We start from the raw sequence: 26433 nt of genomic DNA, 5'->3' as shown, positions 1-26433 counted from the left end.
AAACCTTCCAATCAGAACGTGGCTTCGGAAAAATACTTTCGTTTCGTCAATTAACTGTCGTCTTTGTAATGCTCCTGAAACAATCGAACACTGGTTTATTGGCCGTAATGCTGCCATTTTATTCTGGGTGTTTTCCACAGAAATTTGCAGAAAGACTAATCTAACGCCTCAAAGTATCCGATACCTTGTTCTTCTGAATAATGACGTACCATTCGATTTTTTTTTTTTTTTGCTAATAGGCGTGCATAGCTGATGGAAAACTCGTATAAAATATCAAAATCAGAAATAATATTTTCCTAAGAGCACATTTCTCTTAGATAATTATGCACTTGGACATTTACGATCAAAATGAATGTGAGCCGGATTGTTCATGGAAAATGTTGCTTTCTATGTACTGCTTGTTGACCTGTCATTGCTTATTGCCATCTGGTGCTCATAATGTTGTAACTACTTCCTGTACACCATTTCATTCATTGTAATAAATATCATGTTAGAAAATAAAAGAGCGGTCTGATTGGAGTATTTGACTCCTGAACATGAATATGCGAGTTAGAAACACCTTTGGTCGTTGCCGCACCCACCCGCCTTTTACCCCCACTCCCTTTTAGAAGAACCCTACCTACATATACTGCACCGAGGAAAGCATATGTCGCCTTGAAAAAGATAAGTCCACTTGTCGAAACGTTGGCTCTTGCTTTTACCTTGTTCTCGTTTTGCTCATCATCTTGAATTTTTATCTCGCGCCTTCCCCGTGTTTTCCCTGGAATCCTACTCTGGGGCAGTTTTCACGCTCTCTCTTTTTTTTTTTTTTGAGCTCCATAATTTTTTATGTTCGTATATATGGCTAATGTCATTGATAGTTTCTTTGAGGTTTATGTGTAAGAATGACCGTTGCTCTCTGGAGGAGCGTCGAAAAAGAGAAACCATTAATCCTTGAAGGAGTAACCGTATAGGGTGTAACAGTTCGTCCCCTCGCAGTTACACCCCCATGGAACAAATGCTGGTGGCAGGTCGGTTGCTCCACAAGAACAATAACCTCGATGCCAAATTTCCTGCTTTTTCTTTTCTGAAATGTATTTCATGCAATTTCCTCCTTTCCAGTTTAGGGCCTTCGGGTAAAAGTAATCAAGTAGGAAATCAGTTGTTTATATCATATTTCTTACTTTTAAGGAATTTCGGACACATTTCTTGAAACACCCCGTATACTGTGTGGCTACGAATAAAAATTAGTTGATAGCCAACGGATCTGTCCTGCTTGTATGTATATCCTGCCGTCGCTTTCACTGCTCATTATTAGGTAGCTTTCATACGTCAGCGCAACCATGGCCAAACACTGGCACTCGAACGCGAAGACGAAGTGAATCTCTAAACCTGACTTACTTGGCTGCTGTAAACTCGGACAGGTTCGGGCCAGAAAAGTTGCCGTTGGATTTCTGCTCGGCAAGGAAAAAGAAATCTTTAAGAAATCACGAGCCATTCCACTCTGTGAAGGTGGATGACCGGCGAAGCTGTTTAGCACACGACACAGAGGTGACACGGAATTTTGAACAAAGGTGCGAACACATTTATTGTCCTGATCGGTGATAATCGTGACGTCGTGGTGGTCATCGCACACACATTTCCGTATCACTTCCGTTATTAAATGCGTAAGCATTTCTATATGTCTACCCAACGACAAATTTGTCCACCACGTAAGACAATGAGTGGCCCATACCCCCTTAAGCAATGACTCATACCCCGTAAGCAAGCAAGCAAAAAAAAAAAAAACACATATCTGCCTGAGAGTCTACTGATATTGAAAATGGTGCCTATGGATAACTAACCTACCGAAAATGCACGTCCAAGTGATGAGACGTATACGCTTTTGCACAGAATGAACTGATTTTGCATCAAATTCGGGAGCTGAGTTTTTTTCACACACATATTTGTTGACGGACACGGAACACCGGCCGTAAACAGCTTCGCTGCAACAAAGCGAGGACACTGCACTTGCCGCTCGGGTCCTCTTCGCAGAGCAGCGCCGACTGCCTGGCGTTCGAAACTGCGCGGTCGCGAACGGTGCTGTGGTCACCGCGGGTAGGGCCTGCCTCCCACACGGGCAGCGAGCAGGAAGAAGGGGCTTGAGAGCTCCGAGCGGGTTCCTCTTGCGAGTCCCGCGCGCAACCGCGTCGAGAATCGCGGTGGTCTCTGCCCCGTTCGAGAGGTCCCGGTGCCCTCCGTGGGAAATGCGGTGGCCTGCCCGCGAAAAAGACGATTCCGCCAATGCGATGCTCCCCGCTTTGCGTCATTCTTCTTCTTCTGCGTCGTGCTCGTGATGCTCGTAATTGGCCGAGGCACAACTGGATGTCTCCCTGGGCCGTCCAGCGCGCCCGCGATCGGGCCGGCAGGCTAGATCTGTCAGTCCCGTCGTGGGATCAGCCGGGTGCGCGTTTTATCGCGCTTTGCTGGACCAAATAAAAGTTTATTCACTCGCTCGCTCGCTCACTCACTCACTCACTCACTCACTCACTCACTCACTCACTCACTCACTCACTCACTCACTCACTCACTCACTCACTCACTCACTCACTCACTCACTCACTCACTCACTCACTCACTCACTCACAACTGAATGTCTCAGTGATTTGTTTCAACACACACAAGGAAATTCTGTATCGTCTCGAGCAAGCAGCGGTAATTACTTCGGCAGGGAGTATCCGCAGCGCCACTTTCATCCATCCATCCATCCATCCATCCATCCATCCATCCATCCATCCATCCATACATACATACATACATACATACATACATACATACATACATACATACATACATACGTATACATACATACATACATACATACATACATACATACATACATACATACATACATACATACATACATACATACATACATACATACATACATACATACATACATACATACATACATACATACATACATACATACATACATACATACATACATACATACATAGGGCAGCCTGAGAACTTCACAGGTGCCAGTCGCTGCATACTGGTAGCAAGGTCCTTCAAAAATATTGAAGGACCCTGGTGTCACTTCGGTTAGAAACTAAACTGGACAGAGCGTCGGGCTGATGATCATCACCCTGATGTTCTGTCCCGTTCCGTTTAATCGTCGATGATTAAATTAAACTGTTCTGGGCCACCATTGTGAACAAGTACGTAAGCTGATGATACGAGGATAGGGGGGGGGGGGGCGGGGGCTATGGTTATCTGAAGGAGCTCGGTAAGCTTAATTAGTGCCATATGAATGTATGTCGTATAGTTACTTCTGTTCATATACACCCTGCCAATTGACGAGCGAATAATGGAAAAGTCTTTCCCGCAAATTGTTTAATTAAGCATCTCAGATGTGTGCACGTACACTCCAAGAAATTTCTGCAATAAAACAGGGGGGAAAAAAGCTATCATTTTACGTTTTTCTTTAGTGCACACACAAAAAAAAAAGATAGAGAGGGGGAGAGAGAGAGAACCAGCCGTTTTGGGGTTGCTAACATCGATGAACGATTAAATCGATTAATTGGTTTAAAGTGTTCCGCAAAACGATTAATCTTCATCGACGTGCACCTTACATTCAATAAACATAATCCATTAGTCAGGTTCGATTAATCGTTCTTGAAAGTTTGGCAGGCGTTGCGCGAACAATTTTGAAGTCGCACTGGAATGGCGGCCGGTGCACGAGGAGGGATATTGTGCGGCTGCGGTAGGGCGACTGTCGACTGTTTTTGCGAGTGATGCCGAGCCGAGCGCTTCCCCTCTCTTTCCCCCGCGCCGCACCAACACCTCTGTAGGGTGTTGACCGCACACGCTACCACGACGCCCGAAGCCGGAGGCTGAAAGGCGACACACGCCCTACACTCTTTCACATCTCGTAGGGGTGCGGGGGCAAACCTCAACACTTAAAGACGCCTAGCACGTCATTTGAGCGGTGGGAGGTACAGCTGACCGGCGATACCCTGGCGGGACAAGAAGCTCTCGTCCAGCAAGTACGTCGGGCAGCCATAGCCAGTGGAGTCCTGGAATGAAGACACCACCCACTCGACCTCAAGAGCAACCACCTCGATGGTTCGAATAAATGTTTTTTCTCCCTCTCTCTCTTGAAATGCCAAGGCATGCCATAGCAAACCCAGCCGTTGATCGTCGTGCCACTCACCCAGTCCGCTGAAGACGTGGCAAAGCATGTGCGCTGGTATGAAACATGTATGTTGACATAGCGGTGGAGTTCGTGTCGATTCCAGCAAATCTATAACGTCTATGAAAAGGCACATGCGGCCTAAAATTCTAAACGAGTAATTTTACTTTCCCCCGTGCATATTGCCGTTTCCAGCCTATTTTAGTTGCACTTCACCTTTCACATTTGCCATTTTTTCTTATTTCTTGTTTAACTGTCAATTGCCATTGTATAACACGTATTCGTTATCTCTTCAAAGGCCACTAGTGCCAACTCTATTTAGTCTTTAACAACAACGTTGGACAAATTTCTGTTTACAGAAGTCGTTAACAGCCAACAACTTCTGTACACATCGTAGTGGTGCGTTGCCTTGGGCTTACTGTTGTTCCCCCCTATGTAATGCCTGCCTGGGCCTTTAGGGTATTTGAGTAAATTAATTAATTAAATTAATAATTAATTAATTAATACTCTTTGCCAGACTTTATACACTTGTATTTCTAACTTGGTTCCTCCTCTCAAAAATTAAAACATGTCCTACAGAACTAGATACCTCTGTTTCAACCTTTGAAAAGCGCCCGGTAAAATTTTCGGTAATCAATTAATCGATGAAAAACCCCGCATGGAAAGCGATTTATCGATTAAAGGCTAAAGTGATGAGTGATTAATCGTTAATCGAGAAAAAAAATTAATCGACCATCCCTAAACCAGCTATATCGCGAAAACTTTTATAGGTTTCACTCTAATATCGCCATGATATGAAAATGACAGAGGAATAACCGACGCTTTACGACCTACTGCATGCAATATAGCACAGACGCACATTTCATTCATTCATTCATTCATTCATTCATTCATTCATTCATTCATTCATTAATTCATTCATTCATTCATTCATTCATTTATCCAAAGTTCCTTGTATCGGGTGAATTTGCTGGTCAATCTAAGCACGCTGTGCTTAAATGTTACAGGATAAATGTTACAGGAAGTGATAAATGTTAATGTTAATGTTAAGTGTAAATGTAAGTGATAAATGTTACAGGAAGGCCCTGTAAAATGTGCGGTGTTTCACGGAAGCTACGGCTGTGCGCGTCTTCGCCCGGCTCCCCCCTCTTTGCAGCTTATAAATCACAACGTTGAACACGTCCCGCTAGTATGCAACGTACAATTTCGGCAAGAGCTGCAGAAATCGACAGTAATTTTATCCTGTTGAGGCAGATTACAGAGCGTCTGTAAAACTAAACGCTCGTGCTTGTACAATGCACGAGCGGAAGATTCAGTTGAGCGAGAAAACATGCCGTCGGGGCACTTTTTTTCTTCAATACATTTCTGTAAATTTTTCCTAGAGTGCAAAAAAAAAACTTGTAGAAGAGGCCCGTCCGAATGAATTCGCCGCCGGATGTCTGCGACGCCGCTGCGGCCGACTGTAGCCAACGGCAAACCAATGTTGGCGTAAAGGTGTATACTGCTCAGGCGGCTCGAGCTGCCTTGGTATGCAAGAAGAGCGAAACGACTACATTCAAGCGAAACGGAGGCAGTAGTGCAGTAGTAAACTGAGCCGATTCCGGAAATGGCATAATAGCGGGTCGATCTTGAAGACAGTGTAATCCGCGGTCGCATGGATAATATATATATATATATATATATATATATATATATATACCCGCTCGTGTGTATATATATACACACGAGCGGGTACCCAAAAGTAACCGTAATTATTTTTAAAAGGCTCTGTATTTATTTTTTACAAAACGACCTTATCACCTTGAAGGTATTCTCCATTACATTTGATACCTTCGCCCAATCTGCTCTGATGGCCTAATATCTCCTCTCTCGTTTTTCCGCCTCCACCTCTTCTACGTCGTGAAATCACAGTCCTCTTATGCCATTCTTCATTCGAGGAAGCAAAAACAAACAAAAAAAATCGCACGGAGCGAGGTTAGGTGAGTGAGTGAAAGAACTTTATTGTGGGTCTGGCGAGGACGCGAACTCGTCGCGCACCCGGCTAGTCCCACGTCGGGACCGGCAGGTCTAGCCCACCGGCCCGGTCGCGGGCACGCCTGACAGCCAGGATTTGCTTGCATAGAGCGGAGCTACATATAAGCGAATCCCACTCCTCCTTGCTGAACCTGGGGTATCTCGACCCCCACTCTCAGAACATGTGTGCTAGAGTGCTAGAGTCACGAAATACGTCGGGGTAAACTTCGTGTAGAACGGCCAGACGGGCCAGACACGGATATGTGCCGGTCCGTAAGAGTCTAAGAGAAACGGCTTGCGCCCTATTCAACTTGGGGTGAGGGGATGGAAAGACCCTTCTATATAGACATGTAGAAGAATTTCGTAACCTGGTTGTCAGTAGCGAGAGCGTCCCTGTGGTCGTAGGGGGGAGGGGAATCGGCGCTCCTTAGAGAGAAAGCGCGGTCGGTGAGGTCGCGCGCAGCCTCGTGAGCAGACTCATTGAGGTTCGGGGAAGCCCCCTCGACCGACTCCTGAGCGGGAAACCAGTGAATCGAATGATGCGTGAGAGCATACGGACTCGATACGCTAAGAAGGCGAGCAGCTTGCTCGGCGGTGCAACCCTTCTGAAAAGCCCTAACTGCCGTTTTGGAATCGCTGTAGATCTCGGACCCACGACCGTCTATAGCAGGGCGAGGGCGATGGCGGCTTGCTCGGCGACTTTGGGGTCTGAAGTGCGAATCGAGGCGCTCTTGGAAATCTTGCCGCTGGAATCGACCGCGACAACGGCAAATTTAGGACCCGAATGATGTCGACCCTAGCTATCACCCCACCGTCACAAGGGCGAAGACTGATGCTGCTTTTGGCTTCCAATCTTTGGGTCTGCCTCCCTTCTCTTTTCTGTAAAGCAGAAGCTCCGACTCAGCGGGGCAGCATCGAAGTCCGGTGGGGCGGAGATACTCCTCGATCACGTCGATCGCCTCCTGCATGGCATCTTCGACTCTGCGCTCGCAGCCACTGGAGCACCAGATGGTGATGTCGTCGGCGTAGATGGTGTGCTTGACGTCCTCGACGCCTGCCGACCTCTCGGAAACACCAGTCATCCAGATGTTAAACAGTGTTGGGGAAATGACAATGCGCTGAGGAGCGCCGCGTCCTACGAGGCGCGCATCTTCGGAGTGGAACTCTCCAATGCGAAGCTTGGCCTTCCTGCCCGTTGGAAAAGAGCTGACGTAGCTACGGAATCCGGAACCGAGAGCCAGGTCGGAAATGACGATGAAGGTGTGGAGCACGTTGTCGAAAGCCTTGTCGAGGTCCAGACCGAGCAGAGCCTTGACGTCTCTGGAACGGCCGTCCACGATATGACGCTCGATTAGTTTCATGGCATCCTGCGTCTAGAGTCCAGCGCAGTTTGGTTTGGTTTGGTTTGGTGCCTATGTATATGGCTCAACCCACCGCGGAGGATCGGCCATGAATCGGGTGGCAGTAGCTTAGAAGGGAAAAATACTTCAATAGAATTTTGTAATTTAGAAATGATATTAAATGTATACTAATCGTTATTATCAATCTTCAGGTTGTATTTTTTTTATTTGAAGTTAATATTCTTTCTGTTCATATTGAGGAAAGTAAAACAATTAAATTAACATGGTAGTTCCTTTGTTTCACTTACAAAATTAAATATGGCATAAAATACGTTCCTATTGCAGTGTCCTAGTGCCGACGCCCCAAGAGACAGTATCAGGGAGCGTAATGCCCAAACCAAGTTGGCGAAGGGGACCTTCTAGAAGTCGTTTTCTGTGCACGTCGAACCCTACGACACTCTACAAAGAAATGTTGCATAGTTTCAGGTTCGTTGCAATAAAAACAATGAGGGGAAAGTGCCAATCATGTTGTACGTGTAAACTTCGTTGTCTTCGAGGTAGCCGTTGAGTCTGTTGAGGACGGCGCGCTCAATCACCTTGCCGACGCAGGACGTTAGAAAAATCGGCCTGACCTCGCCCCAAGCAACTTCTTTTTGTTTCCTCGGATGAAGAATGATATTAAAAGACTAGGATTTCACGACGTAGAAGTGGTGAGGGAATAAAGGAGATAGGAGATAATAGGCCGTAAGAACCGAGAGTTTGAAAAGTGTTTCGAAGAATGGAATCGCAGATTGGACTAAGGTATTAAGCGTAATGGAGAGTACCTTCAAGATGATAATGCTGTGCTGTAAAATATATATATATATATATATATATATATATATCAGTGTTGAAGCTATGAACAACAATCTTATGGGCATCATTAAGGAGTGTGCAATAGAAATCGGTGGTAACTTCGTTAGACAGGGTACCGGTAAGCTATAGCAGGAGACGAAAGATCTGATTAAGAAACGCCAATGTATGAAAGCCTCTAACCCTACAGCTAGAATAGAACTGGCAGAACTTTCCAAGTTAATCAACAAGCTTAAAATAGCTGATATATGGAAGTATAATATGGACAGAATTGAGCATGCTCTCGGGAACGGAGGAAGCCTAAAAGCAGTGAAGAAGAAACTGGGAATAGGCAAGAATAAGATGTATGCGTTAAAAGACAAAGCCGGCAATATTATTGCTAATTTGGATAAGATAGTTCTAGTGGCTGAGGAGTTCTATAGAGTTCTATACAGTACCATTGCCACCCACGACGATAATGGAAGAGGAATAGTCTAAAGGATTTTGACGTTTCATAAGTAACGCCGAAAGAAGTAAAGAAAGCCTTGGGAGCTATGCAAAGAGGAAAGGCAGCTGGGGAGGATCAGGTAACAGCAGATTTGTTGAAGGTTGGTGGGCAGATTGTTCTAGAAAAACTGGGCACCCTGTATACGCAATGACTCATGACTTCGAGCGTTCCGGAATCTTGGAAGAACGACAACATAATCTTAATCCATATGAAAGGGGACGCCAAAGACTTGAAAAATTATAAACCGATCAGCTTACTGTCGGTTGCCTACAAAGTATTTACTAAGGTAATCGCAAATAGAATCAGGAACACCTTAGACTTCTGTCAACTTTAGGACCAGGCAGGATTTCGTAAAGGCTACTCAATAATAGACCATATTCACACTATTAATCAGGTGATAGAGAAATGTGCGGAATATAACCAACCCTTATATATAGTTTTCATTGATTACGAGAAAGCGTTTGATTCAGTCGAAACCTCAGCAGTCATGCAGGTATTACGGAATCAGGGTGTAGACGAGCTGTATGTAAAAATACTGAAAGATATAGCTGCTCCACAGCCACCATAGTCCTCCATAAAGAATGCAACAAAATCCCAATAAAGAAGGGCGTCAGGCAGGGAAATACGATCTCTCCAATGCTATTCACAGCGTGTTTACAGGAGGTATTCAGAGACTGGGATTGGGAAAAATTGGTATAAAAGTTAATGGAGAATACCTTGGTAACTTGCGATACGTTGATGATATTGCCTTGCTTATAGTAATTCAGGGGACCAATTGCAATGCATGCTCACGGACGTGGACAGGCAAAGCAGAAGGGTGGGTCTAAAACTTAATCTGCAGAAAACTAAAGTAATGTTTAACAGTCTCGGAAGAGAACAGCAGTTTACGATAGGTAGCGAGGCACTGGAAGGGGTAAGGGAATACTACTTAGGTCAGACAGTGACCGCGGATCCGGATCATGAGACTGAAATAATCAGAAGAATAAGAATGGGCTGGCGTGCGTTTGGCAGGCATTCTCAGATCATGAACAGCAGGTTGCCATTATCCCTCAAGAGAAAAGTGTATAACAGCTGTGTCTTGCCAGTACTCACCTACGGGGCAGAAACCTGGAGGCTTACGAAAAGGGTTCCGCTTAAATTGAGGACGACACAAGTAGCTATGGAAAGAATAATTATGGGTGTTACGTTAAGGGATAAGAAGAGAGCAGATTGGGTGAGGGAACAAACGCGAGTTAATGACGTCTTAGTTGAAATCAAGAAATGGGCATGGAGGGGCAGGGTATGTAATGAGGAGGGAAGATAACCGATGGTCATTGAGGATTACAGCGCGTGAAAAGACGAGGACGAAATAAAGACATGACACACACAAGTGTCACGTCTTCCTTTCGTCCTCGTGTTTTCACGCGCTATAAGCCTCACGATGTCATACCAACAAGCCCAAATCACTGCATTACAGCAGGTCATTAAGGTTTACGGATTGGATTCCAAGAGAAGGGAAGCGTAGCAGGAGGCGGCAGAAAGTTAGGTGGGCGGATGAGATTCAGTTTGCAGGGACAACATGGCCACAATTAGCACATGACCGGGGTAGTTGAAGTATGGGAGAGGCCTTTGCCCTGCAGTAGGCGTAGCGAGGCTGCTGCTGCTGCTGATATATATATATATATATATATATATATATATATATATATATATATATATATATATATATATATATGCACGCCAACATTATAGAGTCTAGCAAAACGCGCTAAAACGCGCACCCGGCTAATCCCACAACGGGACTGACAGGTCTAGCCTGCCGGCCCGATCGCGGGCGCGCTGGACGGCCAGGATTTGGTCCTCAAAGACGGGACTTCGCCGGAGCGCGTCCCATTCTTCCTTGGTGAACTTCGAGCACAACGACCCGCACTCCCAGAGCATGTGAGACAAAGTAGCAGCCTCACCACAGGCCACGCAAGAACAATACGGGTAAATGTCAGGATATATGCTGTTAATGGACGCCGGATTCGGGTAGGAGAATACTTTGCAGGAGTCTGAGCCTGACCGCCCGCCGCCTGCTTAGCTTGGAATGAGGCGGCGGGAAAACACTTCTCTCTAAGTAAAAGAATTTAGTAATTTCATTGTGCGTGATGGGAGCGGCTCTGTGTCCGGGGAGAGAGTCGCCCGATCCGAGGGCATCGCGGTAAAGGCACGCGCAGCCTCGTGGGCAGACTCGTTGAGGCTCAAAGGAACCTCCTCGATCGCCCCGACGTGGGCAGGGAAACAAAGGATGGAGTGTGTGGAGTTGTCGCCGTGTTTGGCGCCTTCCAGAATTTGAGCTACCTGCCGGGCTACCCGGCCTTTCTGGAATGCCCTGCCGGCCGCTGTCGAATCGCTATACACCCTGTCTCTCCGACCGTCTTGCATGGCGAGTGCAGTGTCCACTTGCTCGGCCACCTCGGGGTCCGTCGTCCGGACCGAGACACAGTTGACGACTTTGCCCAGCGTGTCCACGACGGAAACCGCAAAAGCCTTGCCCTTTCGGTATGCGGCGGCGTCCACGAAGCTTGCTTCAATCTTCTCCTTGTATGTTGGCTTTAGTATCGTCGACGCTCTTGCCTTGCGACGACCTGCGTTGTGCACGGGATGAACGTTGCGGGGCAACGGGGCGACGACGAGCCTCTCTGCACTTTCTCTGGGGATTTGGGTGTTGTTAGCCAAGTTCTTGGTGGGGTCGAGTCCGATCTCCTCGAGGATCCGCCTGCCCGCCGGTGTGGTGAACAGCTGAGTTAGTTGAGTCCGTTCCTGAGCCTCGGCTATCTCCTCCGTGGTGTTGTGTACGCCGAGCCGGAGGAGGTCCTCGGTAAGCGTTCTGAAGGGCAGCACAAGGGCTCTCTTGACGAATTTTCTAATGAGTGCATTGAGCTTGTCCCGTTCGGCTCTGAGCCAGTTGTGCATGGCCACCGTGTAGGTGAAGTAACACAGCACAAAGGCGTTGATGAGCCGAATCAAATTGTCCTCCTTGAGGCCACGATGTCTGTTCGTGAGCCTTCGCACGGGGCGAAAAGTGTTGTCGGTCCTTGCAAGGATTTCGCGCAACGCAGTGCCGTTGCCGCCACCCAATTCGATGACATACCCTAGAACTCTGATGGTGTCGACCTTCGATATCGGGTCGCCACTCCGAGTGAACAGGTGAATGTCACTTTCGGAGACCGGTTTCCAGCCCTTAGGTCTGCACCCTCTTTCTTCAAAGCAAAAGCTCGGATTTGGTCGGGGAGCACCTGAGTCTGGTGCGTATTAGGTACTAGTTGCTCCGTAACGTCTATACGTACGGCTTCTAGCTTGCACGGCGCTTTCCACTTGCCCTTCGCTACCGCCGGTGCACCAGATCGTGATGTCGCCGGCGTAGGTGGTGTGTTTGGTACCTGCAACTTGGGCCAGCTTCCTCGGGAGGCCGACCATGCAGTTGAAGAGAGCGGGCGAAACGACCGAGCCTTGCGGCGTGCCCCGCGGGCCCAGGAGCACCTCGCCGGAGACAAAATCGCCGATCCACAGTTTCACTTTTCTCCTTGTCAGGAATGATCGGACGTAGTTATACAGTCTGGGGCCCAGCTAGAAGTCCGCGACGGAGCCCAGGATTTATTCGTGCTGAACGTTTTTTTTTTTTTGTCAAACGCCTTCTCGAGGTCGAGTCCGAGCAGGGCCCTGGTGTCCCTGGTACTGTCATCGATGATATGATGTTTGATCATCCTCATGGCGTCCTGCGACGAGAGGCCAGCACGGAAGCCAATCATGTTGAGAGTATAGACGTTGTTGTGTTCGATGTATCTGCTTAGTCTGGTGTACTTGGGTATGCAACATATTTAATATACAAATATATTCCCAATAAGACCAAGAGCGAACTTGATCCCAGCCACCTTTATATGCTCTTCAGCGATGCTTAAAGGCTAAACCCCATTAGCGCGATTTTGTGCGCGACAGCGACGAGCGACGGGTTCGCGCGACGGATCAGGCCGTCGCTTGAGCAGATCGCTCGGTCTTGTCGCGCGATCGCTCGGTTTTGCAAATCTAGAATTCGTCGCTCGTCGCCCGGAAGTGCTATGAGCGACTAGCCAATAGCGCAAAGCCGGAACTGGATGTACATTACTCCAGTACTTCCGATTGTCGCACGGAACGAGCAAACGATTGAATTTTTATAGGTGCAAGGATAAGAACCTACTGCAAGACTTTCAGAAATATTTTATGCTGCTTTTTACAGTAAAATACATCAACTTAAGTTAATAAAGCACGCGTCACGCTAGTTTCGGCGCCTATATTGCTGCCCTCATACCGGCAACACTGGGGAGACGTCGCTCGAAGTCATCGCTCGCATGGGGTGCAACTTGTAGGCGACGAGCGAACGCGACAGCCATCTCCATCGCGTCGCCTGTCGCTGTCGCGTGCAAGATCGCTTGCATGGGGTTTATACTTAAACCAGTATTTTCAGATATTGACCTCATACATAGACATGAAGTCTGTTTGCAAGTCAGCGCTGTGTCTGTCAGTCTTGCCTGTCCCGTTTTCTTTTTCTGGGATCTCCTTTTTACATTTTAAATCGGTAACTAACCACTACCATAGCATACTTTGATCAAACATAGTCGCCACTAAGCGTGGTGTGGTGGTTCCGTGATCACCGTGGTCTGATGGTCTGATCTGCTATGGAGCCGTCTTGATCTGCTTCCCCTTCAACATCGACCTCGACAACAGCGCCGCATACTTTCTCTGACGATCGTCGCGCTACCTGCCGTCGACCATCGTAACGCAAGCAATCTCCCATGATTCATAGTTTCTACAGCGTCCATGGCTTATGGCGTGAAGTGCTACAGGTATGTCGTTTGACACGCTCAATCTGCCGGCAGTTTGATACTCCTCCGAAGAAGCCGTTGACCGACTATGCGCTTACTGCCGTCGTCAACGCATCTGTGATTTCAAGCACCGCTGAGGAGTACGAAGGTATGTGTCACTGAGACATTTTAGGCTGGATTTTTTTTTCTCTTGGAGGCGGATCGGATCTGTCCTGCGCGAGGATTGCATAAGGGAAAAAAAGGTTTTATTCTGGTTTTCCCTCGTTCTTCAAAACCACGAGTCACGGCTGATCGAAATGTGGCCGGCGACCGTGGTGCATCTATTGCAACGAAACTAGCGGTCGCCCAGGGCGGTTGCTGGGCGTAGTTGCTGCTGCTGTGACGCCCTGGCGTTAGCAGCCGCCTGTGCCTGAGCTTCAGCACGATTTCAAGCGCGCATCGCCCGTCCAGCACTGCTGGCTGGTGCACGTCACTAGCTCGTGATTGCCAGTTTCTAACGGCGTTGTTAGCACGTTTTCTGTACACAGCGGCACGGCAAGCCCGTTTCCGGTGCAGCGATTGCGTAAAGTGCCAATTTGGATGATCCAAGTTACCGCGCGACCGGCTACCCTGGATTTGCCTGTCCGATCACTCGCGGCTGCCGGAGCGGCGCTCAGTTGTCACTCGGTTTGCGGATTCTGCTGCGTCCGCTTATCAAAGTCGGCGGTCACACAGCCTCGTTTCTCCGTGCCCCGGCCGCCTTTGCCGTAGGTGCCTTTGCCAGGTCAGTGTAGCGCGCGTATTCCTTCGCCACCCGAGTACTTGCGTGTGTGCCCATTTCTGCGCTTCAGTAACTGCGCGCGGCTCTCACGACAGGCGTGAGCAGTACGCCTCAGTCCGTGGCTTTAGTCATTGGCCGCGAGAGAGCGCCGATCTGTCATTCGTGCCGAGGTGCGCGCTGTGTCATCCGAGCTGTCTGCTGTGCGCTGTTTATCAAAGCTGCATTTTTTTTTTGTCTTCATTCCAATGGGGTGTGTCAGCCCCCACGATAACGCCACTACATCTTTGCAGGATGCACCCTGTGCTGATCCTCGTCTTGCACATAAGCAACAACACCGCTTTATTTGCAGCCAGCCCGGTCGAGTCGCGATGTGCGGCATTTTTTGATACGGCCCTGTCGTCTGGACAATGCACTTGTGTGGTAATTGTTGGCTATCTCGTCGCCGTGTGCAGCATAGCTTTCCAGATCTCAAATCACGATTTCTTTGTTGGCTTTCATGCAGCAGCCCTGGGTCATTTCATTAGCCTCGAAAGACCTCTTGTACGAGTTTCCTATTAAATATTTGATAGCCAAAGTTCACCCTCCCACCCTGTTTCAAAAGCAGCGAAATTTACTTGTGTGCATGTGAACACTTATTGAAAGTAATTTAAAAGCTGTTCAGCATCTGCAATGAACGTTGACAAAACTAATGTTCACGTGCCACAATAGGTGACACTATATGGTGGCAACATTTATGGAGCAAATAAGCCCGCTACCATAATGTGACTGCCCATACAATTTGAACAGTTTTCACCTCATTTCAGCACCTTTCCCTGTTCACGTGCCTGTCAATGGCAATGGCTCACATTTTTTTGTTGCAGTGAAGCCAGAAGAGTTTCTGCAAGGATGTTAACTTTAGGGGGAACCACCACTTTTTTTTTGTTTTTTGTTTTTTCAAGGCAGTGTAACTTCAGCATATCCTTGTACACTGCATAATGCAGGTATCTGTATATGAAACATTAGTCTGCTGGATTTTGTGCCACATCGAAGCTGCCATGAGTATTTGAATAATATCCGGCCTGAAATCAGAATGACAGCTTAGTGGCATTGGCAGTTGTCATGAGGCAACTACTTCTCTAATGCACAAGAATAAAGCAGTTCCTTGTATTTCCAACCAGTGATCGAGGTTTAACTTTATCGAAATCAAACCCATTCTCACTTTGTGCACATTAGCTGGTGTGCATTGGGTGAATGCCACAAGTCCATTATAGCAGCTCTCCATAAATTTATTGAAGCATCCAGAATTTTTTTCTTTGATGAGCATGCCCAGTCGAAATTCTCTTGTCATTGTCACCAAATGTTTTCCTTTTTTGATTGATTGTTTCATGTGCGCTTGTGCATAGTCTTCATCTCCTTGCTCGAGGCAAATCTCCGTGTGTGTAGGGAACCATATTTTGGAGCCATTAAAGCAGTGGCTAGAGTACCGTCACAGTATGACCATGAACTTGGCCAGTTAATCAGTTGATTACTGCTGTTTATTCTTCTTGCAGGATTAGCCATTTCATCAGTGATGCAGATATAATTGTTGCCATGTTTCTTGCTTTTTGTTCTCTTTCATCTGCCTGCACGTTTGCTGTTTGCATAAGCGAGTGCACATTAGATAAACCTGAATTGTGTGGGCCAAATGCCATGATTGGAGCACTTGCAGCCCCAACCTAGCATTGATCTTTATCAAACAAACAATAATTGTGTGTAAAGCCACTGTACAATGCACTCTTGTAGTGCTTATCTGCCAGCTTGTATTGCTTAACAACATGTGTTGTAGAATGGAACGCTTCAGTACTATATTTAGACCTTAACTTTACTCCAGAAACTCCTTGCGCCATTAAAACCCATCACTTGCTCCAGAAACATCTCTCTCATTGATAGTGTTCTGTGTTCAATACTGGCAATGTCTGTAATGACCGTGAGGCATTGCTTGAATAGTAGTTATCGGCTGCTGGCCAGTATATTTGCAAAAGCTGGTATATTTGCCAGTATATTGCAAAAGCAATAAGCAGATATCTGCTTATTGAAGTAAGTATAGCTATGTCGCTAGTTCCGTTCATCTGCCTTCTTGAAATATATAAGAATAAGTTAAGGAAACTTGAATGACAGCAGTTCAAGTTGCCATTCCCTCATTGATAAGGTGATAGCTCACAGTTTGGTTTAGTTCAGGATGATGTGTGTCAAGTTTTGTGTTTATCTTTTGACTAACTATGCATATTAAAATTGTACCATATGCCCCTCTCACCGTATGCCCCTTTGTAGGCCTGTGGTGAGGTCGTTCTGAATAAAAATAAAATATAGAATATTCTGATAGTGAAACTGTAGAGAAATACTGTGTTTTAAAAATATTTTCTGCACATGACCACTTTAAAAATTAACTCTTTTCTTTGACTCTGTATTGCATGTAAGTATATTAGCCTTTGAACTCCACTTTTCAGTAGCATGACACCAGATCAGAAAGGGTTGCAGGGCTTCAGGCCTGAGGATCGGGATCAAGAATACATTAATTCAATCTTCTGTTTCAAAGTGCTCATAACAAACATCACAGAGGCCTTAGTAATGGTGCTCATGTTCGTTGCAGGGTGAATAAGTATTTCCAGCAGCAGTGGGAGGCAACTGGAATTACAGATCCTTTTAGTGCAGTCGCTGGTAGCATGAGGAAATCAAACAGGAAGTGAATGTTGAGTCTGGCTAATGTTGTGAGCAAATGTAACAAAGCGCTACGTATAACAACAGGATGTGCAAGTCAGCATGGCAGCCAAGATGGGTACCAGGTAATGCTGCTTGAATGCAGGTTGCAGAGGCTGAAAAAAAAATTACTGTGCAGATATGTGACAATCTGAGCAGCTGATACATCAGACAGTGGAGCTGTATAAGAGAGTTCTCGCACCCTTTGAAAGTGCTAGAGGCCTGTTTACTGGCTGTCGTTAGTGATGATTCATCTATGAAGCCCTGGTTGTTTGGCAGCTTCAAGACTCCTCTACAAGCTGCATTGCAGAATGGTGCTGTCAACTTTCACCGCCGCATCCCTACAGATTTGTAGCTGACCTCCAGCATGGAGACAGTAAAATGTGACTTGAGGGGAACAAAAAAAAAAAAAAAGACGGCTGATTACTTGCTGAGAAACGGCATGAAGAAGTTGTCTATTTGAGTGTGCTATACGCAAGGTAACTTTTATTTTGTAATTATTGATTGTTAAAACTTTGAAACTCAGCTTAACAGCATCACTGTAAAATTAGAACAAAATATTTCAGAGTGAAGCAGATCATTCTGGACTTTCTATGTCTGATAGTACAGCCAAGTCTGTGTTACATTATTAGAGGGCATGAACAAATTTCAAAATTACCTGTACACATATGTGGCTTCAGGTTTGTGTAAGCACTGTTTACACAAATATGCCCCTGCGGGGTGTCCCAGTAGCAGGGACATTCTGTTCCTGTGTGCAGTCACCAGGCCAATTCTGGTTATGGCTGTCACGTTTTAATGTGGGCAGAGTGCAGGAATGTTTCTGTACTGGTTTTTGTTTGGCGCGTTACCAAACTCTAGATGGTTTAAATTATCCCCTATGCTAAGTTGCCCATTGTACCCAAATTGTAGCTCAGAGATGTTAAATCTGGTCAGTCAGTCTGCCACTGAGGAAACAGTCACATATGCCTGTTCAAATCTTTCCAAGCAAAGTGTCTGTACTTTCTTGAGGCACTTCATAATATTTGCATTGTCTCCTAAAGCTTATTGGGTGTCTCGTACAGTTCCAGCCAATGTCATTTTGTCTAGTAATAGTATGTCTTTATTTATTGGTGGGAGGGAGTGGGGGGACATCTCTCTACCCAATACTCAATGGGATGTTGTGCATGGCTTTCAGCATCAGGGCCATTGAGATTTTTGTATAAATATATATATTTTCATTTGCTTTCAGTCTGACCTTTCAATGATAGAGCACATGTCCTTTATATTCGCCCTGCACGCTGCCTCTTGTTTACTTGCCCCCCTCTGCTTGCACATGCAGCATCAGCTTCTGACAAGACGGGGCCATGTCCAAAACAAAGAATGCCCAGCCTGCGCTGCACAAGGTCATTATGGTGGGCAGCGGAGGCGTTGGCAAGTCGGCACTTACACTTCAATTTATGTATGACGAGGTAGGAGCCTTTGTGGTGCGCTGCCCTCTGTGAACCACCAAGTGCAGTTGTCTTTGTTGGTCATTGCACAAGCCGTTCGTGTGACTCTTCAGCTCCTGCTGCTCTGCACACTTTCTGCCTTGGCTCTCCATAGCCATTGAGGCAGATGACTCAAGCAGCTTCAGACATTTTAAGCAAACATTTACCATTGCAGCCAGATGTAATCACTTTGTGCATTCCGGGAAGCTTACAATTTGAAGCAAAAAAACCCTCACTTTGTTTTCTTTCTTTTTTTTTTTTTTTTTTGCCCTGCTTGCCCATGTAGTCATCACCTGTTGATGTCGTAAATTATGCCGTGATGTCTGTAGTATCTGTGTGCTGCTCGTGGGAAATTCTCTGAGAGCTGGCAAAGAGTTAAGATTTCTGCAGAACAAAATAGAGAAAGAGTACTGTCATACCCGAGAAGCTGATGTGGGCTTGCCCATTGCTGTAAGGCTGCAAAGGTTTTGCGTGTACTGGAGAAATTTTAAATGCCAAGTTTAATGATGGCAAAGTAGAACATGATGTTAAGTTTTCCTTCAAATACCCACAGATTGTCGGTTTCTAAACCTGTGATATTGGTACCTTGTGTGATAATGCTTCTTGGATAACACCATAAAACTGCCAGTTGCAGATGAAAGCTTTCAGTGAAATTCGTTTAGCATTTAGGCCAGTATGTAGCATATAATGAAAGTACTGGCAACATGCCTAATCAAATATGTGTTGCAGTTTGTGGAGGACTATGAGCCAACCAAGGCAGACTCGTACCGCAAGAAAGTCATCCTTGATGGGGAGGAGGTTCAAATCGACATTCTAGACACTGCCGGTCAGGAGGACTATGCTGCCATCCGGGACAATTACTTTCGCTCAGGCGAAGGCTTCCTCTGTGTCTTCAGCATTGAGGAGCCAGAGAACTTTGCTGCCACAACAGAGTTCAGGTACTTGGCCTCTTGACATACATTGCTACAAATTACTGGTACTTTAGTAGCCACATGCTACTGGCTTGAAACTATCGATAGCACTTTCGATAGTGTGCTAATTGATAGCACTCTATTGACATTGATAGTGTATTTTCTCTAGTGCATCTGCACTAGCAAAAATGTAAAATCACTTGATGTAAACTCTGCAACATAATCCTGGTGACATTTCCCTGCATGTCTCGAGCCACAAGCTATGCATACGGCAGTAACGATCATGCCACTCTGAGTTGTTGCAGCGCACGATAGTAATACTGTTGATATTAACTTTTTTTATGCTATTGATAGTTTTGTAGGGAACTGTCATAGTGCTATAAATAGTCTTGTTTATAGTAATGCTATCGATAGTCTTTTTAATGCAATCAGTTGTTTAAAAAAACTATCTGTACTATCGATAGTCGACGTACTAGTAGTTTTGCATCACTTCTATGTACTGAACTTTCAGAAGGTGGTTTGTTTGAGCATTTGGGTGCAGATAATGAGCACCATACTTGCGCGTAAATAATGTGACCACAAACATTACATAATGGGGGACTTTGTTTTTCCGAAAAAAAAGATATATATATATATATATATATATATATATATATATATATATATATATATATATATATATATATATATATATATATATATGATTGTATGTATGTATGTATGTATGTATGTATGTATGTATGTATGTATGTATGATTATATGTGTCACAAACCCAAATATGCAAGGCGCGTTCTGAGCTGGAAAAGTTCGGAAAAAGCTTGCATTATATTTGTGCAAGTAGTATTATAATTCCTTGAATCGTTAAACAATGAAATTGTCTTTTTTAGCAATGTTGACAATGCGTAGAACGACAGGAATGGTTGGGGATACAAGGTACCTAGAATCATGTGCAATTTTTGTTTTGTGCTCTTGTACTTTTGTGACATATTGCCAATAATTGCTTAATTAGAGGGAAATAAGTGTTTACAAATTTGTACCTTTACACCAAAGCCAGATTATCACAATTCAGTAAACAACATCTATATTAGCATTGACAGAAGGCAAATATGCTGTACTAGTTACTTTATGATTTACAAGAAATTATTTTGTTTACTTGTACAAACTCCTGTTCACAGCTTATATTCCAGAGCATTTTTGAGAGGCATTCTATTTTGTCATGAAGACTCATGCATCATGTGTTGCTTGAATTGTTTCAGAATTCTAGCAATTCCTGTAAAAAAATAATGTAAAGAATGATGTGTATGTGAACTACTGAAGTGCAAACAACTTCATTTAGATTGGTTCAGTACTGGCCTAGTGAGAGCACTTCTATATTTCACATGTAGTACTTGAGCAGGGAAGGTTCGAGGCTAATACCGCCCCTTTAAAAAAGAAATCTAGCCAGGGCGAAAATAGACTCATCTCACGATGATACTTTAAGCACTCAAGTTTTTTTTGTGCCACGATTAGCTTAGAGTAAAATGTACATTGGTGGCTACAATGCTGGATTATTTTGCTGTTTTGGCGCGCATGCTACGGCACACTTTTGAGCATCGGTTTCATTGCTCTGGGTAAACAAATCTGTGAAAGAAGGTGCCATCAAGTCTGTCGTTCAACAAACCTTTTTTAAACAGCAGTTCCAACTTATTCCGCTAAGAACAAGAACTTCTGACAACATGTTTGGTGGAGCCATAGGGAAACTCGCATTGAGGTCAGTCTGTCAACATAAGTAGGCAGACGGCACTACAGTTGAAAGGCGGCTCTTTCTTTGGGGGACCTGTTGTGGTGACTCAGCAGCTATTGCATTCTGCTTCTGAGAACAGATCTGCACCATGGCAGCGAGGTTGCAGTGGGAGCCGAATGTGAAGGCACCTGTGCGTCAAGTATTACGTATATGTTCAGAATCGCAGATAATCCGAATTAGAGGTCTGCGAATATGCAGCATTTTTTGTAGAAATAGAACAGTCCTTGCTGTTCAATTTGTGTTTGATTCCCAAATTCACTATTTGAAGTTTTCGAACATTCATTTCCCTTCGAATAACGACACACACTGAAGTCTACAAACAGAAAGTCAGGTGCAAGCGCCGACTGTTTTGAATTATTCTGCTGCTGTGGCTGAGCAAATACATAGAGTAGCTAACTTAAGCTTATAGAGTGTGCCTTACCTTTGGGAGCTTATGAATTTGTTTTCCCGATTCAGGTGAAGCAATTTACTTGGACGATCGCGCCATGTTTGTACCCTTTGAAAATAATGTGTGCGGTGCTATAGTGTTGCACTTTGCTTCTTGAACAAACGCATCACTCTGCGTATTTAGTGACGTGATCTTCATGGGTTTCCTTGCTGTCATCGTGACAACGCTTTGGTGCTCTTTGGTAATATCTGGCCCTTGCGCCATGGAACACCACATATCATCATTGTGACAGGGCTGCAGACATGGTGATTTTTCGGCTGTTTCTCTTTATATGTTGCTCAGTAACCAGACGTCCAGTTGTGAATGTTGTATGTATCGAAAAATGTGCAGAAGCCTTTCTCACATTCAGAAATTGAAAAGTATTCAGTATTTGATTCTATATCTGAAAGTCATCTTTTCTTTTTTCACAAATATTTGTATTCAACTAGGAAATTTTGCTATTCCACTACACCTAGTCAAAATGATTCTGAAGCCCCCTTTCTACAGAGTCTCCCATGGCTTCTGTGTTGCTTTGCAATGTCAGGCCCTATGCACCACTCTGCGGTGAGCACTAAAAGATGCGAATATGCCATATGCAGGGAGCAGATTCTGCGGGTGAAAGGGGACGAGAACATACCATTCATCCTTGTGGGGAACAAAGCGGACATGGAGGACAGCCGCAAGGTGTCTATCGAGGAAGCTCAGGAGCGGGCACGCCAGTGGGGTGTGCCCTACGTTGAGACCTCCGCGAAGAACCGCACCAATGTCGACAAGGTGAGCCCTGTTTAGGCTGGTTTTCTTTCTAACACACACCCACACTCTCGCCTTTTTCAGACACAAGGTGTCCATTCCATGGCTAGTATGAGAGCAATCTATTCTGCCACAACTTCATTACTCAGCAAAACTATATCAATGCCTTGTTGCAGAGAACAGTGTTTTTTTTTTCCACGCACCCCACACTAACTCCAGAGAAAAGCCTGGCAGTGCTTGCCCCCCCCCCCCCCCCCCCCTTCCCCGCCTATTCTCTCATCCTAGTAAGTCACGATTACCTGCCCACTGACAGCAGACAGGTCACTGCCAGCAAGAAGTACCGCTAAATGGGTGATGGACACAGATAGACACATGTACAGACAGGGTAGACAAGGTGAAGGTCTGTTCATGCCTGCCATACGCCTAGCAATGTTTCACCAGCTAGCTCAGCAAAAATTTTATTGTATATCTGTGGTGATTGAAAGAAAGAAGGAAAAGACAAAAGTAGAAGAAGAAAGAGCTCACACACGCAGTAGCATACTTGCAGATTGTATAGCTGGCCATGAAAGCGTGTATAGATTGCATAAAAAGAAGGCTCAACTCGGCTTGTGCAGCTGGACTCAAGGACGAAATTTTCACTCTTTCTTTAACTTTATGCGGGAGACAGGGCTTCACAACTATTAGTAGAAAGTTTTTGATGCAAAAGGGGCAAACAAGAAAGGTCAACTGTCTTCTAACCCTGAGTTCTTGAGTTGAGGAGTGCTCTGTATAGTTCCAACACTCAAGGTCATGTCTCAGGTACATTCTGTGTGCCTAAGAGGGGAAACATTTCAGCTCTATTGCACTTTGCGCATTTTAATAACTTCTGCAGATCGGTACACATGGTCCCTGCATTTTGAATGTGTTTGTAGTTGTGGTGTTCCCTGCACTTTGTCTTTTCACTCACTTCAGAACATCTAAGAAGCAGTAGTCACCATCCCAGCTTTCTTGTCAGTGGAATTTCTACCTGGAATGGAACTTATCATTTAATAGGCTGTTGTTTATCTTCACAGAACAATTACTAAGGCTAATTCAAATGATGTGTGCTGCATAGAGATGTAAGCGGTAAAAAAAAAACATTCAGGAAAAACAAATCTTTTAGTTATTTTTTTTTCGACCGGGATAAAATTGGAAAAAAAGAAAGAGAGAAAGAAACAGGGCTTCCCTGCAGAATTCTTCTGTTGCAATCCAACTCTATCCGACATATAAAAGTTTGGTCAAAAGAAGGAGTTTGGGAGTCTGCGAAGCACCTGGATCCATCCACGTGGTGGCAAGGAATTTGCTTCAGCCAACCTTGCCTGTCGCATACTGTAGATTCCCCCTTCTGTGTAATGTGAAAGAAACTGGTCCGAGTTTGGAACTGTAGCCACCAAGCTACGCAACAGGCTCACAGTGGATCGCGTGTACAAATTTCTCTACGTGCACTCGAACCTCAATGTCCGGAAGGCTTCATCCACTGCATAGTGAAGCGTTGACGCGTTAAGCGGAAATGAATCCGACACAGATTGATACAAATGTCGGTCTTTACACTTTAATGTGAAATCAAAGCCTTCACGTGAAATTGTGCGTGGATGTTGAACCTGGAAGCTCTGCTGGGACTTCTGTGATGCACTAATGTAACAATATTCTTTTCATTGTTAGAGAAATAAATGTGTCAGGTTTTTCATATCTTTTTTTTTTTGCACTGTTTTTACATTTTCGTATATTTTTGAGAAAAAAGAGACATGAAAGAAACTAGTTTTTCTCACGCCCCTCAAACTTTCATGAAATTTTTCCATCTCTAGTGCTGCATTCTCAAGACCTGCGCTTTGCTACTCTGTGCAGGTTTTCTTTGACCTGATGCGGGAAATTCGTAACCGAAAGAAGACCGAGAAGGCTGTCAGCAACGGGCCACGCAAGAAGCCGCGCCCCATCAAGAAGAAGTGCACCATACTTTAGCCATGTCTGCTCGCCCACCAGCGTTCTGCTATTCTCGTTGTTGTTCTTTTTCTTTTTCTTTTTTTTTAAGTTAGTGTTCCAGCTGTTGCTTTATTGTTGACTGCACATGACATGCCTGTTATAAAGCCTCGGGTTGTGTCGTCAGCACCTCTGCCGCAACGGCACTGCCGTCTCCAGTTTTCCAGCCTTGTGACCTCACTTTTTTGAGGCCAAGCAGAAAAAAACGGCAGTGGTCCTTTGGTACAGTCACTAATACCTGCTGATGAGTGACAGCACAGTTCCTGTTGATAATTTGTTTCTTTGTTTGGCCACTGTTTATGTGTTAGCAATATTTTTCGCGGCAGTACATTTCTGCACTCATCCTGTGCTAGATTCGTGGCCAGAATCTGTGGGCAAGCAAAATGGGGTAAGAGGGTGGGGCCACCATGCGACGAGCCATGCCGTCGTGCTGGCAGAGAGCTGTGTGTGCCTTTTGTGCCTTGGGCATCTGTAGATTTCTTTCACACTGCTGGACACGGAGTGGAGCAGATCCTCTCACTTGGCTAACTGCCGCAGTGTTTTTTTTTTTTTTTTTTTTTTTTTTTTTGCCAGTTCGGCAGTGACTCGCAAAACACTTGAGCCGAGAGTTTTTCCAAATGATTTGAGTGCGCTTCACTGTTGCCGTACTTGTTTCTGTGTTTTGCACTGTTTTTAATTAGCTCGCGTCGTTGTGCGTGGACACTTCAGAGGCATGTATACATTGAATGGCACGTCTTATGTTTAGGGGAGTGCCACCACTGTTGTGTTCAGTGCAGTAGCCGCAGGCGTTGTGATTGGTTTCGCCCGATTTCGGGGCTTCTTTTTATCTCTCGAATTATGGCCTTGTGAAGGACACTACACATAAAACTATGTGCGTTTGTATACATCTTTCTTATGACTAAAATTTTGTTCACACCTATCCGGATTGGATTGCATGGGAGTGCTTGATAACTTTGCTGTGAAATTTTTGTTCTGTGCCAAAAAACAAAAGAACCAGTGCTTTCATATCTCCTTGGAGATGAAGTTTAAATCAGTGTTCTTGTATGGCGCATGTGTGGGCTCATGTAGTGCAGCAATTGGCAGCATTCAGTATTTGACGAATAAAATTGACACATCAGACTTTGGCGTCAGTTCGATTCTGGACTTTTTCAGTAATGACAATGTTCAGTAATGTTGCATAGTAAGGTGTAATGACAATAGCTTCTTTTAAAGTGAAATGATTGCTTCATTTGATGTCTTGTTTCAGTGAATGCACCGAAGCAGAGCACATAATGCTTTTGGAAAGTGTTGTGTTAACACCTCAATGTGACAGCATTGAACTTTAGCTGGAATGGTCTGTAACATATGCTAAAGATCTGTAACATATGCTAAAGAAACTGCTCATCCAGTTTTGATGCTACCCATGTTTCTGGTGCTGCAGATGTGCGGAAAGCTACAATTTTAAAGCATGTAACTCCTTGTTGGGTTCCCCATTTCTTTTTTTAATACAACAAATCAAGACAGCAGCATAACATAGATAGTAGATGCAACAAGAGACTTTAGGTGGGTTTATTAGTTTGAGTCATTCCCACTCTGCACAACAAATTCTGGAAGCAGCCTTAAGCAAAATGTGAAATGTCAAGGTCGGCCTGGCCCGTGCAGCTGTTAAGTTCAAGCTGAATGCATGCTACCTGTTCTGGTATGATTCATTGTTAAGAACGTGGGAAATGCTGTGAAGGGATGAATCGACATTACTCAAATGCCAGCATAGCTTCATTAACTTGAAGTATAGGTGGGCCTTATGATGCATTCAGGATGGCACGTATACCTGCATACCCAATATGGAAAAGCTGCCAGCTGATTGGAAACCTGAACAAGCTCAAGTACTTGCAAAGTATATTCTCAACAGGGAGGAAGCATGGGAGAAAAGTAAGGAATGCAAGTGCAGTGACATTTTACTGTTTTGTAATGTCAG

General features: G+C 45.1%; 1 protein-coding gene across 2 annotated transcripts; it reads left to right on the top strand.

Annotated features, from left to right (window-relative positions):
- Window positions 1-13648: 13648 nt before the first annotated feature.
- Rala (Ras-like protein A) lies at window positions 13649-25598 on the top strand. Of its 2 annotated transcripts, none has more exons than XM_075681710.1 (5): window positions 13649-13819; window positions 18465-18594; window positions 19342-19550; window positions 22334-22508; window positions 24348-25598. In XM_075681710.1, exons 2-5 carry the CDS (start codon window positions 18490-18492, stop codon window positions 24459-24461), a joined length of 603 nt encoding a protein of 200 aa, XP_075537825.1. In that variant the 5' UTR covers window positions 13649-13819; window positions 18465-18489; the 3' UTR covers window positions 24462-25598. The 2 variants fall into 2 exon arrangements, with proteins under 2 accessions (XP_075537825.1, XP_075537826.1); XM_075681711.1 differs by lacking the exon at window positions 13649-13819 and adding an exon at window positions 14288-14434.
- Window positions 25599-26433: the final 835 nt, after the last annotated feature.

This window comes from Dermacentor variabilis, chromosome 2, assembly GCF_050947875.1.
Source record: "Dermacentor variabilis isolate Ectoservices chromosome 2, ASM5094787v1, whole genome shotgun sequence".
Lineage (NCBI taxonomy): Eukaryota > Metazoa > Arthropoda > Arachnida > Ixodida > Ixodidae > Dermacentor > Dermacentor variabilis.
This window is presented reverse-complemented; position numbering and strand designations above follow the sequence as displayed.

What these genes read in the sequence shown, in the direction of transcription:
- Rala (XM_075681710.1), top strand. Translation starts at nt 18,490, where the DNA reads ATGTCCAAAACAAAGAATGCCCAGCCTGCGCTGCACAAGGTCATTATG. An exon ending in GCTGCCACAACAGAGTTCAG is followed by an intron (nt 19,551 to 22,333) that starts GTACTTGGCCTC and finishes TGCCATATGCAG; the next exon opens with GGAGCAGATTCTGCGGGTGA. An exon ending in ACCGCACCAATGTCGACAAG is followed by an intron (nt 22,509 to 24,347) that starts GTGAGCCCTGTT and finishes TACTCTGTGCAG; the next exon opens with GTTTTCTTTGACCTGATGCG.